Source organism: Hemitrygon akajei, chromosome 11 (assembly GCF_048418815.1).
Source record: "Hemitrygon akajei chromosome 11, sHemAka1.3, whole genome shotgun sequence".
Taxonomy (NCBI): Eukaryota; Metazoa; Chordata; class Chondrichthyes; order Myliobatiformes; family Dasyatidae; genus Hemitrygon; species Hemitrygon akajei.
In genome coordinates, this window is record NC_133134.1 from 42,126,739 (window position 1) to 42,143,778 (window position 17,040).

Below are 17,040 nucleotides of genomic sequence, written 5' to 3' on the forward strand. Positions count from 1 at the left end.
TAATAACTTGGACCAGGTAATATGGTGAATTTCAACGTTCAGAAGATCTTCGATATGTGCAAGAGGTTATTTAACAAAATTGGAGTGCATGGTATTGGTGGATTATATGTGGAATGAGGATTGGTTAAAGGACGGTAAACAATATTGAATAAGTGGGTCATTTTCATGTCTGTGGTGTGCCACAATGAACATCGGTGGGGTTTACAATATGTGCTGTTGATTTGGATAAAGGGTTTCAGTCTAATATATCGAGATTTGTGTATGATATAAAATTTTGGGGCATGGCAGGCTGTGAGAGGGATAAAGAAAAGGCTTCACGGGGATATAGGCAGGCTAACTGAATGGCAAGGATAAAACAGATGGAATATGATGTGGAAAATATGACATTATCCACTTCAATAGAAAAAATTGAAATGCTGAATATTTTTGTCAATCTCTCACCATTTAAAAATGTGGGTGTTCAGAGGGCCTTAACATGCTTACTTGTCTATCACTGAGAAAACAAAAGGAAACAAGAGCAGAGGTGGGCCACCCCACCCCTGAAACCTGCTTTACCATTTCATATGATTATGGCTCAGCTACTCTTCTCTGCTAGTTCCTTGTAACCCTCAATTTCTCAGCCCTTAAAATATCTGTCTACGTCAATTTAAATATATTTAATGATTCGGCCTCCACTGCCCCCAGTGTTAAAGAATTCCAGAGATTCACTGTGTTTCCAGAAAAGAAACTTCTCCACTTTCTTAATGTCTTGCTAAACATAATCAAAGACCCTGCCAATCCCAGACATTTCTCTCCTATCCCATTGGATACAAACTCCTGAAAGCACATACCACCAAGGTCAAGGACAGCTTTTATCTGCTGTTATTGGACTATTGAACGGTGCTCTTGTGCAGTCAAGTGGACTCTTGACCTTACAACGTGCCTCATTTTAGCCTTGCACCTTACTGTCTGCCGGCACTGAACTTTCTCTGTACCAGTTTCCGTAACTGCTTTTTTCTTATTCTGCTGCAGTGCGCTGATATGATAAAATGATCTGTATGGATGGCAAGCAAAACAAAGCTTTTACCTGTACCTCTGTATTTGTGACAACAACAGACTAATTTACCAATTAAGTTAAAATTCATGCAACTCTCGTTTAATGGGCCCTTATTTTCTAATCACGTCCCTTTGCTCAGGACTGTCCCACAAGTGAAAACATTCCAGTGCTACATTCCACTTCATTTCCTTAAACTCCAAGGGATATAAACCCAACCGTCTAGTTTCTCTTGATTGGGCAAACCTCTTACCCTTTGAATTAGCCTAGTGAATCTCCTTTTGACCATCTCCGGTGCCTTAATACTATTTTTATAGATACGGGAACAAAACTGTTCACGATATTCCATGTGTAGCCTCACCAAAGCACCCTGTATAATAGTAGCAAAACATCCATGTTATTAAACTCTAATTCCTTTGCAATTGGCCAAAATGCCTCTTACCTTCTTGACCACTGGTTGCACTTTACTGCTAACATTTTGTAAGTCATCATTGGAAGAACTAGATCCTCTGAACTTCCCTTGTTCGCAGTCTCTCCCTCTCTCTCTCTTGTTCAGATAATCTGCCTTTTGATTTACCAACGTGTGAGTGCTCACGCCTCTGGTCCATTTGTCTTGGAGAAGAGAATAACACCAATGTGTGGTGCCTGTCAGCTCTCTCTGCTCCAGGACTGGTAGTGGATACTTTGGTGGAATAATCTGATTGTACCATTTGATTGTACCTCCAATTGTACCATTGACTACTTCATCATCCACCCATTAGATGTACTGTGCAGTTCAACAAATACGAAGCGAACAGTATGTTGGCCTCTAATGCAAATGGATTAGAGCAATAAAGACTAACATGCTTCATTGTCAGGTTGCTTCAGTTATATAGAGCCCAAGTGAGGCCACATCTGAAATTTTGTGGACTGGCCTAAACTCCTCATCTAAGGACTGATGTAAAAGAGGAAGTGCAGCAAAGATTGATTCCATCATTTGTGAGGAGAGATTTACACTATCTGAGCATGATGCAGTGTTCAAATTTAATGCAATTTGTATTAGTTTTGGTTAGATCTACTATAAGTTCCTCCATCTACAATAGTACTATAGTTTATTTTTTTCTCTTCACAGATACCATTTAAAGTTCTGGGCATTTCAAAACTTCCCCTTTTGCAACCACTCCGGCCAACATTTCACAACTTCTACATCCCCCCTGCTTGTGTTCTTTCTCTATTCATTCTCATGAATCTAAACAGATTTTTTTTTAATACATTGAGATGGAGGCCTGTACTTTCTTGAGTTCATTAGAATGAAAGATAATCTCACTGAAACATGCATTGTTCTCTTTCCACTGATGCTGCATTTACTCTTCAAACTTGTATAAAAAAATTCTATGGAGCCTGACAGGGTTGATGGTGGAATTAATGCTAGACCTGGCTGCAGTGTCTTGGACTAATTCGAAAGCAAGGGGGTTAACATTCTAGAATTAGAAACAATATCTTCATCTGGGTGTGTTGGATATTTAGAATTCTATGTTGATGTAAGGTATAGAGGCTTAGTCACAGCATACATTCTTTTCAGACACCGATAAGTTTTTAATTACTTAAGGAAATGTGACAGGATTCTTGTGCAAGGGAAGTCAAGCTGAGATAAGAGATTGGCTATGATCTTATTGAATGGTTGAACAGGTTATAAGGGGTTGAATGATCTTCTGCTTTGATTTCTCATCTTTCATCTTGGCAATTGATAACCACACGTATCCATTATTGTATTCAGTGCACTGTGTAGACTGGGCCTTTCTGCCTGGTTGTGAAAAATGCATATAAATTACAGATGTAATTGTAAAATGAGAAAAGTAGAACATTTGTGAGCTTCAATCGACTGTGCCAGAGGGTGAGCCACATTTCAGAAGTCCTAGAGCCAAATGGCATGTCTTGAGAACAGGCGTAGCAGATACAGGGTATTTGAGAAAAAGAGATGCATAGGGTGGGAGGAGGTATAGGTGTATAGTGGAAGTAACTGAGAGAGTTGATGAGTTTCTAGAAGACCGTTTTAATTTTCCTATCCTCTCACACCCACCTCATAGTCATAGAGTTCCACAGCATGAAAGCAAGCCCTTTGGCCCAAGTCATCCGTGCTAAAAATGCTTACCCAAGCTAGCTCATTTTCCTGAGATTGGTGAATATCCCTCTGAACTTCTCCATGTCTAAATGTATTTTAAATGTAATTGTACCCACATTTAACTTACAATGGCAGTTCATTCTATATAATCCAGCACACTCTCTATGGGGACAAAATCTTGCCCTGCAGGTTTCTTTTAAATCTTTTCCCTCTTGTATTAGACCTGTGTCCTGTAAGGCTCCACTATCCTAGGAGATAAAGTCTGTGACCAGCCGCTTCTGCTGCTCAAATCTTTATGACCTCTTTCAGGTCACCCCTTGGGAAGGGAAGGCCATTCCAATTCGCTCAGCCTCTCTGTATAATTTGCTCAAATTTCCTATAATGTAGTCATTCACACTTCTTTAAAATCTATTTAAATTTAATGATGAATCAAATAAAAAAGGGCGAGTCACTCTTCTGTAGAGGACTGTTTGTACCTAATTATTTTAGTAGAAGTATTGTACTTGTCCCAGGTCTAATCCAGTTTAGGCTGTGTAGATGCTGTTCCTAGTTTGAGATATCCTGTGGAAGTCTGCACTATACTGACAGAGTCTAATTGGGAGCGCAGCCATGTGGGGCAGCTCTCCAGGGCTGTGCTTCATCTTAAAGTGAGGAATCCTGAGCTCTCACTCAGTTATATCATTAAAACCCACTGGTCTCAGCATTGTGCATTTGGTTATACCTCCCAGATTGGGTTTATCACCAAATTCTTTAATTGCTTCTTTAGTTCCCAAGTCCAAACCAAATACAGTACTGTTCAAAAGTCTGAGGTAGCCCAGATTTTTTTATATGGTTTCAGACAGGGTCCTTGATCTCAATGTCATCTGGCTGTCTGGAATTACCTGGAGAGACAGAAGTAAGTGAGGCAGTCAAAGTCTACAGAAGAACTGTGGTAAATTCTCCAAAATGCTTGGAACAACCTACCAGATGATTTTCTTACAAAACCACACAACACTGTACCTAAGTGAATTGATGCCACTTTAAAGGCAAAGGGTGGTCACACACCAAATATTCATTTGATTCAGTGTTTTACTGTTTACTGCTTTTTATAGTAAATTTTCTATTTAGAAACTTTTAATTAGGAGGCTGCCCCACCCACTCATGTTCAATGGCTATCTGAAATTATGTTGTGCCTTGATCTAGAGAAGATTTGTTGTTCGATTTCTGATTCTAAACATGATTTTTTAATGCTCTGGGGACCCTTTCTGAGTTATTTTCATAATTTTTGAACTGTTATTAAAGTATGGATCTGAGCCATTATTATTATAATATTATATGGTATTGTTTTTTTTCTCTTTTTTCACCAACCAGCTCATTTTGGTAGTGGGGGTAGATTTTTAAAAAAATAAAATACAATTATTCTATTTTATTTCATTTCATAATTCAATCTTTTTTTCTACATGATTGATTTGGAATGTGGGATACTGTGATCACATTACTGTGATTTACATGTAATGTAATTAATATTACTTGTATTCCTATGAATTTTGTATTTGTCCTCGTGCAATTTATATAATATGAATACAAATATTGAAAGAGAAACTTTTAATTTCATTTGTTTTGAAAGTATCTTCACTTTAGAGAATTTTTTTACATGTGCCTCATACTTTTGCACAGTACTGCATGTGCATGAATGTACTGTAAAATGCAATGGTGAGTTCAAGACCAAAGAGCCAGTTGTATGTAGAACTAACTGTGGTTCAGCATTTTTCTGAGGAAATATTTTCCTCGTTATGAACTATGCCCTAGCAATCACTATGACTAGATGAATATGTCAAATACCCTGGGCCAGTTTGCCATTTATGCATTGGGTAAGGCATGGTAGCAAATACACAGTCTGAGGTGCTCTCACAGTTCCAGGATTTGAGACAGCTATTTAATTCCAAGTCAAGATGTTGTGTGACCTGGACGGCAAATTGAGGTTGCTGTTTTCTTGAACTTGCTGCCCTGGATTTCTAGGTGGTAGATTTGGCAGTGTCAGTTCTGTAGAGTTGCTGAAGCACCTTTGGTGGACAGTTCAAATTGGGAAGGGGTGTAGAACTAGCAGGTGACTTAGGACTGGATAGAGTCAAACGTTTCAAGTGTTAATGGAACTTTATTCATCCAGTACTAGGAGAGGTATCAAAATATTATTGTTTATTGCTAAAGGACTTGAATGCAAAAAGTTACGAGGAGTAGGCGGGAGCTGAGCTTACACACAGGTCAGCCATGATCTGGAAAACCAAAGGCTGAGTGGCCTATTTGTATGTCTGTTTGTGTATATCCATATTTGTTTGTGTGAAACATGGCATTGTACATTTGCCATATCAATAACGGAAAGGGAACGGTGATCCAGGATGCAAATCCCTTGCTGTAGAAAACATTCCCTTTGGCCTATTCTAATGGCCATAATACTGGCGGTAGTGGTGCTATATAAAGGCAAGGAGTTGTTAATTGTGATTATTGCTATTTGAGAAAAAAGCACGTTGATTATTGCACATTATTCGATTCTATATTGTGTATATTGGGATTTACTATGGAAAACAGAGCAAACAGAACATTTAACTCAAAAAACATTGCATCATATTTGCAATTTCTATTCCAAGGTCATAAGTAGAATACTACATTTCCCTAATGCAATACTACAATAAAGAAGGACAGGGAAAACTCCTGATTGCTCATGTTTATGCAACTTTCTTAATGTCTTGATTTATATGTTCCCACATTTACTGTCATGTTCTTCCATATCAATGGTAAACACAGTGAATATTTCTTCCTATTGATTTTAATAGGTAAGAGTTTTATGAAGACTTTATTTTGCAGGATGGACAGCTGAATTTGATTTGAAAAGAACGACTTCTTCTCAAAAATGAGGCTGAAGATGACTTTTGAGTGGATTTCTCCTTTGACTCTCATAGTCAGCATCACGATTGGTGGGTTTGTTTTTTGTTGTATAGAGCTGCATTAGAAAATGCCATGTAACAATATCTTAAAGAACAGGATCAAGCCGTTTGTTTAACCCCGTGAGCATACAAACCATTTATAATCAGAGTTTTCCAACCGTATAAACCATATTCCTCAGCAGAGGGATTCCATTCCATTGACTAGTACTTTCTAGATGTATACTTGTACAATTAAGAAAGAATCACAAATAAACACTACAAATTTAGTCTAATTTATTTTTAAAATATAAACACATATGTACTCTCACCCTTTTTCATTGATACTGGTGTTTGCCATGCATCAAAATAGTCTAGAATTTCACAGACTATCCAAAATAGAAATGTATAAGAGGGTTTTCTTATCCTATGTAAGACACTAAGAAGTGGTGTGTCATGTGCATGCTTATTAGATTAATAATGATTCATGGGATTTAAGTTTTATTGCTGAAGTGATCCTGGATCCAATGAAGGAACAGGACAAAATCAGTCCTGCCAAAGGGTTTCAGCCTGAAACGTTGACTGTACTTTTTTCCATAGATGCTACCTGTCCTGCTGAGTTCCTTCAGAAGTGTGTGTGTGTGTGTGTGTGTGTGTGTGTGTGTGTGTGTGTGTGTGTGTGTGTGTGTGTGTGTGTGTGTGTGTGTGTGTGTGTGTGTGTGTGTGTGTGTGTGTGTGTGTGTGTGTGTGTGTGTGTGTGTGTGTGTCCTATCAAGGAACATGTTAGTGTTTTAAATTTACTTCAGGGTCTTTTCAGGGTCAGTGGGATTTTCCTGCACTTCATTCATGCTCACTGCAGCGTAGTGCCCTGAAGTTGATGGGGTTTTGACTTGTATTTCCATTTCAAAGGGCTATTACATTGGATTATTAGAACAGCAGCTACAGTCAGAGTTTGATCCTAACTGGTGGGATATGTAATAGCTCACTTGGAAAATTTCCTGATTCTGTGCGATATACAACCAAATCTCTTATCCCATAAACCTCGTCAGTGTGAACAGGTGACTGTCCCTATTCCCTCTGCCTTTCTCGGATATGGTGCTGGCCAGATTGACTGATGTTGAGAGAAGATGATTTACCCCCAGTGCAAAAAAGTTTCTCAGAGGGTAAACTCTACATCAATAAATTCAATATAGCATGTCTAAATAAAAGGAAAAAATTAACAGGGTTCCATCTTTTAAACCATCTTTCTTGTATTGTTCTAGGGTCATTGGTAACATCTGTGAATGCCCAACAGGTGAGTTGGACTGGCATAAAAACACACGTGATTCACTTTTGCTATATTTTACAGATTCTACTTGGAATTTTGATGGGTTTCTCCCAATCTCTTGCTGTAATTTCAAAGGCAAATCTCAGTAAAACTATGTAAACAATTGGAAATGAGCATTTATGCAGTTTCTCCAAGGTTTCCCCTGATCCCTACAGCAAGAAATTGATAGAATCTTTTGGTAAATTCTTTGCTGGGAGATTTACAGAATTGGAATATTTAATTATTTTCCTTTTCCTTTTCTATAGTGCCATGTAGATATCCCTGTTGGTAAGTAAAATAAAGTTATATGACTTGTCAAGAATTATTTTAGCGACTAGAACAATTTATAAAGCATTTTTTCCTTTTATTTCCCTACAACAGAACAGAGAATTTGTGAAGGCACGAACAGGTATGTAGATACAGGAAGCTAAACTGCATTAGTGTTTCAGTGACCCAGAGTCACAATTCATTGCTCCTTGATAAAATGCTGTGGTATTGATATGTTACAAATGACCTTCAAGTCTAAGGCTGGAAAGCCTCATTCTTTGATGGCAACAAGAGAGCAAGGGGTAATTACAATGTATGTGGCACAGCAAACTATCTCATGCCTTTGGTTAGAATGATTTGCCGGAAACAGCTTCACCCTGCAGACTGCAATCTTGTAGGATTCTATTCAATGTGCTTGGTGTAGTGGGTTCATTTGCAGAGGAACCGAGTTGGTGGACATAGACTGAGAGTGCAAGAGGATAACAGCATGCAGAGAGAGCTCCTTGGTAGTTGGTTAAACCAGATTTTGATCAAGAATGCAAAGTTATGGAGATTGGTGTAGGGCTGAATCAAATTCTCCAATTTGCTGTGGTTTCACAGCTTTAACGAGGGGAAGAAGTCCAGCATATTGATAATCTGCATAATATTATTTGGACTGACTGCCTTTTAAGTGTCACATTACAAATGGTAGGTTTACTTTCTTGTAGAGCTGGGTAATGCCGCAGTACGAGGAAACCAGTCCATTCATACAAATACAACTCAACAGGAAAGGGGTTCTCGTTCATTTAGGTATATTTTAATGGGTGCAAACTCGTAAAATAAAGTGACATTTCTAGAGGATCTCAGATCTTTTATTCCAGGTTTCTTTTTATGTTAGTTTTAGAATTATCTCTATCATTATTAGTGGCAGTAGTGAAATGATTATAAATGGTACAGATTATCAATAAATGTTAGTGATGGGAATTTCCCTACTCTCTATGCAGGTAATTTACAGTACACAGAGATGTGGAAACCTGATTGCATCTAAGTTGAGAACCACTCTGGGTTTGCTTACTTATTGTTAAAATTTGCTTGTGGATATCTACTATGAGTCTCTGTTCAGGTATTTGTTGGATGGAAATGAAATTCATTTCCTAGAAGCAGCAGGCAATGAACACCCTCAGCAAGGTGGAAGAATAATCACCCAATGGATCTCTCACTGCCAGCATCCTGGGGAGATAGTGTTCATCATCGATCAGACATTTGACTGTGTAGATTGCATAACCTGTGTGGTTGCAAGACCAATTTGGAGGCTGGGTGTCCTACAATGAGTGGCTCACCTGCTTGCATCCCATACCAGGAGCACAGTGGAATACTTTCCATTTGCCTGGATAGGTTTAGTGCCAACAACCTTCAAGAAGCTAATCATCATCCATGACAAAGCAACCCACTTGACTGGTACCCTGTCCATCACCCTAAATGTTTATTCCATCCAACACTGGCACACCATGAACGCAGTTTGTACCACCTACTAATGCATTGCAGTCAACACACACAAAATGCTGCTGGAACACAACAGGCCAGGCAGCATCTATAGGGAGAAGCACTGTCGATGTTTTGGGCCATGACCCTTCGTCAGGACTAACTGAAAGGAAAGATAGTAAGAGATTTGAAAGTAGGAGGGGGAGGGGAAAATGTGAAATGATAGGAGAAGACCTGAGGGGGTGGGGTGAAGCTGAGAGCCAGACAGGTGATTGGCAAAAGGGATACAGAGCTAGAGAAGGGAAAGGATCATGGGATGGGAGGCCTAGAGAGAAACAAAGGGGGAGGGGAGCACTAGAGGGAGATGGAGAACAGGCAGAGTGATGGGCAGAGAGAGAAAAAAAAACTAAATATATCAGGGATGGGGTAAGAAGAGGAGGGGCATTAACGGAAGTTAGAGAAGTCAGTGTTCATGCCATCAGGTTGGAGGCTACCCAGCCGGTATATAAGGTGTTGTTCCTCCAACCTGAGTGTGGCTTCATCTTGACAGTAGAGGAGGCCGTGGATAGACATATCAGAATGGGAATGGGACGCGGAATTAAAATGGGTGGCCACTGGGAGATCCTGCTTTCTCTGGTGGACGGAGCATAGGTGTTCAGTGAAACGGTCTCCCAGTCTGCGTTGGGTCTCACCAATATATAAAAGGCCACACCGGGAGCACCGTACGCAGTATACCATACCAGCCGACTCACAGATGAAGTGTCGCCTCACTTGGAAGGACTGTCTGGGGCCCTGAATGGTGTTGAGGGAGGAAGTGTGAGGGAACTGGTGTAGCACTTGTTCCACTTGCAAGGATAAGTGCCAGGAGGGAGATCTCTTGCTATCTTTCCTTTCAGTTAGTCCTGACGAAGGGTCTCGGCCAGAAACGTCAACGGTGCTTCTCCCTATAGATGCTGCCTGGCCTGCTGCGCTCCATCAGCATTTTGTGTGTGCTGTTTGAATTTCCAGCATCTGCAGATTTCCTCATGTTTGCCTTTCAAATCCACTGCAGTCACTTGTCTGTTCCATCCTGATAACATCACTGCAACCTGTAACCTCCACCTTTAGGAAGGGCAAGGAAGAAACAACCCACCAAATTGAAATAAAGGTGATATTTCACATCTGAGCATTAAATGGTAAATATCAAACAAGAAGGACTGTCATATTGCCATATTATACCATGACAAGGGAAGAGACTATCTGGTGCATTGAGTCTATGCCAGCTCACAAAGCAATTCCATTTCTCTTATAACCTCTTCTCCCCACGTTCTAATCAGCTTCCCCAAAACTTGACCACTCATCTACACACTAGACCACAATAGCCAGGTAATCCACCATCCAGCATGATACTTGGGAGGAAAATTTGCTGTAAAGTCATAGAATACTACAGCAGAGAAACAGGTCCTTTGGTCCACCTAGTCTGTGCTGAACTATTAATCTGCCTAGTTGTGTTGACCTTCACCTGGCCCACAGCCCTCCATACCCCTCCCATCCATGTACCAATGCAAATTTCCCTAAAATGTTGAAATCTAACTCAAATCCACCACTTCCTCTGGCAGCTCGCTCCACCCTCTGAGTGAAGAAGTTCTTTCTCACTGATCCCCTTAAACTGTTAACATTTCATCCTGAGCTCATGACCTCTAGCTGTCATCTGACCCAACCTCAGTGGAAAAAGCCTGTTTTTATTTACCCTATCTATACTCATAATTTTGTATACCTCTATCAAATCTCCCCTCATTTTCCTAAGCTTAGGAATAAAGTCCTAATCTATTCAACTTTCCCTATAACTTAGGTCCCCAAATCCTGACAACATGCTTGAGAATTTTTCTGCACTCTTTTGATCTTATTGACATCTTTCTTGTAGGTAGATGACCAGAACTGCACACAATACTCCAAATTAGACCTCACCAACATTTTATACAATTTCAACATAAAATCCCAACTCCTGTACACACTACTGTTGCTGAAGATATTGAGATGTGTGAAACCCAGACTCCGAAAAGTCAGCTGCATTTTAAATAGCTGCATCTCACTCAGAGTACCAAAACATTAAAGCACATTATATGAAATTATTTAATTAAAAAATCACCCCTCAAATAAAAAGTGAAGTGTTAAATTTAACAATTAGAAATTCATTAAAACAAGAATTAAATAGGTGGAGGTGATTGGTTTATTTTTAAGAAAGAGTTTTTATTAAGGTTGAGAGCAAAGTAGCTTAACAAAGGTATTATGAGAATTTATACTGGATATACATACAATTGTTCCCACTATTCAGCAGCTACTTTTATGAAGAGTGTATGAACTAGTCCAAAATATTTGTAACTAAGGAAAGAAAAACAAATGGAGAGTGAAATTTCTAAATCTGGTTACGGGTAAACCAACACTAGTTTTTAAAAAGAAACTCGCACTCTTAGCAATATATTGTTTTTTTAACTGGCAACTGTACACAGTATATATCCAGTCTTCATACTTTGGCTATTGACCAAAACAATTGTCTTCTTACAGCTCTCTACTGGAATCAGAACTACAGTCTGGGAGCATCAATGATTTCTGTAATTATACAGTCACGCAATATGCATGCGCTCAGGTAAATTGAAAAACAAGGAAAGTAAGAAAACTTGTGATCTCTGTTTTTGTATCTTGAAAAAACTGACAGTAATTAGAAATAATAAATGCTAGAATTTAATGAACATTGATACAATTTTGAATGTGAATTAGTAGTAAAATACTGTTGTATGTCATATTGTCGGGTGAATGATTAGTTTTTGTTGTACTGCAGATCATGGTCTCTCTTGGGGGGCTTTGCTATTGCTTGCTTGGTGGGGTGGAGGGTGTTGGTGCTTCCTGCTGAAAGAAGTGGGAAGGGGGAGGATTGTTGCTTTGCTGCTGTTTGTGCGTGAGGAGGGGGGTAGTAGGGGGGGCCTAGGGGTTCTAATGCTTTTACTGTCACTCATTCTTTGGGGCACTCTTCTATCTTTGTGGATGTCTGCAAAGAACAAGAATTTCAGATTGTATGTGTTCTCTGATATTAAATGGAACTATTGAACTAAAAAAAATGAACTCGGGGTAAATTTGTTATATTTGTGAACCAGTGCAGGTCAGCAATCAGAGAACTGAATGGTATTAGGGTTTGAGTTAACATAAGGAAACCAGATCTATTGGATTATCTCAATCCATTAAAGCTGGTTAGGATCGAAAAGCCCTGTTTCTTAATATTATTATGAGAGTTGTGCACAGTATTTTATAGATTATTTCCAAAAAAGCAGAGTTCTGAATGCTGTGCTTATTTTACTTTATAAGGCCACCAAAAGCCTTTCTGTCGACAGAAAATGTACTGCACATTATGTCACCTTTTGACTTTAGAATGGTAATTGATTTTTCAAACAAATTATGTTCAATTGGAAGCGTGAGGTGGAGAACACCTGGTGTCTCACCACCAGCCTGATAAGTGAATTCAGCTTCAATTTTATTGAGTTGGCAGTTCTCAATATTTATATTTCTGGAAATATTTATATTTCCAGAATGGGGCTTCCTCGGTTTTGTTTTTTTTTGGGTTTTATTTTGCACAAAAACAGCTATGAACTCTTTCATGTCTATTTTTTTTTCCAGTGCGATGTTTTGGCACAGTTGCCAAGCGAGAACTTGACCCTGATCTTCAAATGTTTTGTTGTCACGAGACCTGTGAACATCGCTGATCTGAATGCCACCATCCTGTTTATGCAGAAGATCAGTTTATCAAAGCTTGAAGACTTGCTGGACAGGTTCAACAGGAAGGTAACATACATCATGAACTCTCGAATTGTGAGAAACAAAAAATGCAGTTCACCACATGATTCAGCAGAGATCTAAACTCGTGAGAAAACTTGGAATGGAAAGTCTCCTCTTGCAAAAGGTCAAATCTATAACAAGTGTCAGCGATATTCCTCTCAAACTAGCATAGGAACAAATGGTTTCCAAAATCCAACCCATTTCTACTTTCTAGAGATAGTGGAGTGGATTACCTCTTGATGTCAAAGATTTCCTGTAAAGAGGGTGGAACATTTTCTCACAAACTATTTTTATTTCTTTGGGAGAAAATAGTAACTTAAAATGTGTCTCCACCTACAGTTCAACCCTGGCATTGGAATAATGCTTCAGGTTTGCTCTGCTTGATTTTTTTGATTTACATGATTTTACAATTATACAAGGTGTTGTTGAGGCCATACCTGATGTAGCTTCAACTGACAAAAGGTTTCGGCCTGAAATGTCGACAGTGCTTCTCCCTATAGATGCTGCCTGGCCTGCTGTGTTCCGCCAGCATTTTGTGTGTGTTGTTTGAATTTCCAGCATCTGCAGATTTCCTTGTGTTTGTAGCTTCAACTAGGCAGTTTTGGTCTTCTTACCTGAATAGGTTATAGTACCTTTGGAGGCAGTCTAAAGGAGATTTACCAAGCTGGTTTCTGAGATCAGGGTGTTATCCTATCAAGAGAGGTTAAACTGTTATTTGGAGTTGAATGGAATGAACACATAGAGTAATGAATACAATTTTCTTGTGTATTTTTGGAGCTGTATTCACCCAGACACATGAAGGGTATTTTATCAGAAAGCATTCCTGCTCAGTTGATGTTACATATGTCTTGTAGTTGTTGTGATAACAGCCTTGTGGTGTCAGGAGCTGGATCAGTTGCTAATGGTTTTGGAATACCATGGTATTCTGGTCAATGGTAATCCCAAAAATGTTGATGATAACTGAGTACATGGAATAGGCTGCTGGTGAGGGTGGTGGTGGCGGATATAATAGGGTCTTTTAAGAGACTCCTGGATAGGAGCTTAGAGAAAATAGAGGGCTACGGGTAACCAGAGGTAATTTCTGAAATAAGTACATAAGGGCCTGTATTATGCTGTAGGTTTTCTATGTTTCTATGATAACATACTTGACCGCAATGAAACAATTACCAAAGATGGATCAGGGTTGATACTTAAGTCATGAAAATGTTACTTGTCTCTTATTAGCGTATGGCTACATGTCCTGCAGTTCCATTCACAGTGTAGATCTTTTGCTGGGGAACTGTGGACGGAACAGAGAAAAGAACTGCTCTGAATATCATACACAGTGAATTTCAATGCATTTCGAATGTTTCTGCGCAGACTTGCCTGGACAGGTGTTCCTCTGACAGCTAATTAGGGAAATACTCCTATGCTAATCACATAGTGCTTTTCCTCATTGCTCTCAGTGTATCTACAATGCATATTTTTCATAAGAATTCCTTTTCATCCATTTAAAACCTTATTATTTTCACTGTTGTGCTTCTCCAAGTTCACGCCTGCTTTCTTCTGCTATCTGTCTAGTGATCAGCCACTGATTTCACCTCCCTGTACCAAACGGGCTGAACGATTACAAGTTTCCCAGTTTGCTCTGTCTTACATGGTTATTTGTATTAACCAGAGATAGTTAAGGCACTGCCGGTTTCAGGACATGAGAACCTTGTGAGCTTGAAGAATTTAAATGTCATCTCAATGTGATGATTTATTACATTGTTATAAATAACGGATGTCTTTTGCAGTTGTTTTTTAACTGGAGCTGTGGACTTTGCACAAAATAGTTGTTCAGCCTTTGAAGGTGCTCACTCAATGTTCTGATTTACTGCAGGTTAATGACACACTGCGAATTCCACTGATGGCTAAAGAAACAATCTTACAAGCTGTCTGGGAGAGATTTAAAATCAACCTGAAGATAAATGACACAAGCTTTCTGGATGCCTTTTTGAAGCTCCTCAGGCCATTTATTGGTGGCATTTCCAAACCAGTTCTGGAAACACTCCAATACCCGGACATAGTGTGTGATAACTTCAAAGCAATGTAAGACAATTTCTTCTTTATCATTACACGTTTCCAAGAGAAAACTGTAATTTTGAAATACCAAGCTAAATCTTTTCTGTTAGTTTTTTATCAGGACTGAGAGGAATTAAGAACAGTTATTTATAGTTGTACGGAAGTTTACCGTTGTGTTTTGCTGGTAAATAAGCAGGTAAACTGTTGGTCAGAAATTCCTTTGGATGAAGGCGCCTTTATGCATTTTCAATGTATTTAATTGAATTTTACAATAGAGGCCTTTTGATTCATTGAGCTTGTATTAGCTTTTTTGAAGAACAGTCCCTTTGATTCTGCATTGGTTCCTTGAATATTTATGTAAAGCAGCAATGTGGAAGCTATATCCATCATTGAAGCAGGCAACATATTCTGAATTACAATCGCATTGTGTTGTTGTTCTTTTGCCAATCATTTTTAATTTGTACTATCTACATAAGAGCATAAGAAGCAGGAGTAGACCATCTGGCCCGTTGAGTCTGCTCCGCCATTCAATAAGATCATGGCTGATCTGGTCATGGACTCATCTCCACCTACCTGCCTTTTCCCCATAACCCGTAATTCCCTTACTATACAAAAACCATCTAACTGTGTATTAAATATAGTTAATGAGGTATACTGTACTGCTTCCCTGGGCAGATAATTCCACAGGTTTACTACTCTCTGGGGAAAGCAGTTTCTTCTCATCTATCCTAAATCTATGCCCCCTGAATCTTGAGGTCATGTCCCCTATTTCTAGTCTTAATTAAGAGCAGAAGTAACTTCTCTGTCTTTGTCTTATCCATCCATTTCATAATTTTATATGTTTCTATAAGATCCTCTCTCTTTTTTTTTTGAATTCCAGCGAGTATAATTCCAAGCAACGGAGTCTCTCCTCATAGGCTAATCCTCATCTCTGGAATCATCCTGGTGAACCTCCTCTGCACCACCTCCGTATATCTTTCCTCAAGGAGGACTGAGCTGCACACAGTGCTCTAGGTGCAGCCTCAGCTTTACCCTGTACAGTTGCAACATTACCTCTTGTGCTTGGAAATTCAACTCCTCTTCCAATGGGGGCCAACATTTCATTTGTTGCCATGATAATCAGCTGCACATGCAAACAAACCCTTTATGGTTCATGCACAAGCACTCCCAAGTCCCTTTGCACAGCAACATGCTGCAGTTTTTCACCATTTATGTAATAATCTGATCGGCCTTTTTTCTGCCCAAAGTGGATGACCTCACATTTACCAATGTTGTACTCAATCGGACAGACTCTTAACCTATCTCTTTCTCTCTGCAGACTCCCGCATCATAAGCCCAGTTTTCTTTTCCACTCATTTTAACTTAGATCAGCAAACCTAGATAAATTATACTCAGTCCCCTTTTCCAGCTGCCTTAGGGACTCCAGCTCCTGATTTTCCCTTTGAGTTTACTTCCAAAGCCTTCCCCATGAGTGGCTTTAGCCACAAGGCAGCAGGAGGTTTGAGGTCAAAGTTATCCTTCTCCCAGATGAGCTGCCAACCACAGCTGACGAGCACCATCTGGTCGAAGAGAGTGGTTTAAAGGCACCAGTAATCCAACTTTGCCCCTTCTCCTCTCAGTAGAAATGGTTCCACAGGCTTACTAGCTAAGCCATACATGATGGCCAGGTGCTGGACTTGATTGCCAGAGCCAGAGGCTATTTGAGATGCCTGCAATTGGGATCATTTAATAGGTAGCGGGAGCTTACCCCTCTATCTCCCCTGGCTATGACAACCTTAACCATACTTATACATTACCCCCAACTCGATTTTGCAGCATCTTATCAAATGCCTTCTGGAAATCCAAGTACGCAACATCCCCTTCATCTACTACACTCATTTTATCCTCAAATAATTCAAACTTTCATCAGTCCATGCTGTGTCTGCCTGATGGAACCACTTCTAATCTGTATCTATCTTAATGACAGCTTCAAGTAGCTTCTAATGACAAACAGTAAGCTAACTGGCCGATATTCACCCGCTTTTTGCCTTCATCCTTTCTAAACAGTGGTATGATATTCGCTCTCTTCCTATCTGCTCAGACTTGTCTGGAGTCCAGAGAATTTTGATAAATCAGCGTGGACGCA

The 17,040-nt window shown here is 39.5% G+C and overlaps 1 protein-coding gene across 1 annotated transcript in view; it reads left to right on the top strand.

Moving 5' to 3' along the window:
- LOC140736333 (uncharacterized) overlaps window positions 1–17,040 on the top strand; it is a 457,303-nt gene that overhangs the window by 104,854 nt on the left and 335,409 nt on the right. Inside the window, exons 2-8 of the mRNA XM_073062333.1 lie at window positions 5,976–6,085; window positions 7,294–7,325; window positions 7,604–7,625; window positions 7,719–7,746; window positions 11,610–11,691; window positions 12,714–12,878; window positions 14,734–14,942. Coding sequence (XP_072918434.1) covers window positions 6,022–6,085; window positions 7,294–7,325; window positions 7,604–7,625; window positions 7,719–7,746; window positions 11,610–11,691; window positions 12,714–12,878; window positions 14,734–14,942 — 602 coding nt within the window. The 5' untranslated portion in view covers window positions 5,976–6,021. The remainder of the gene's footprint in view (window positions 1–5,975; window positions 6,086–7,293; window positions 7,326–7,603; window positions 7,626–7,718; window positions 7,747–11,609; window positions 11,692–12,713; window positions 12,879–14,733; window positions 14,943–17,040) is intronic.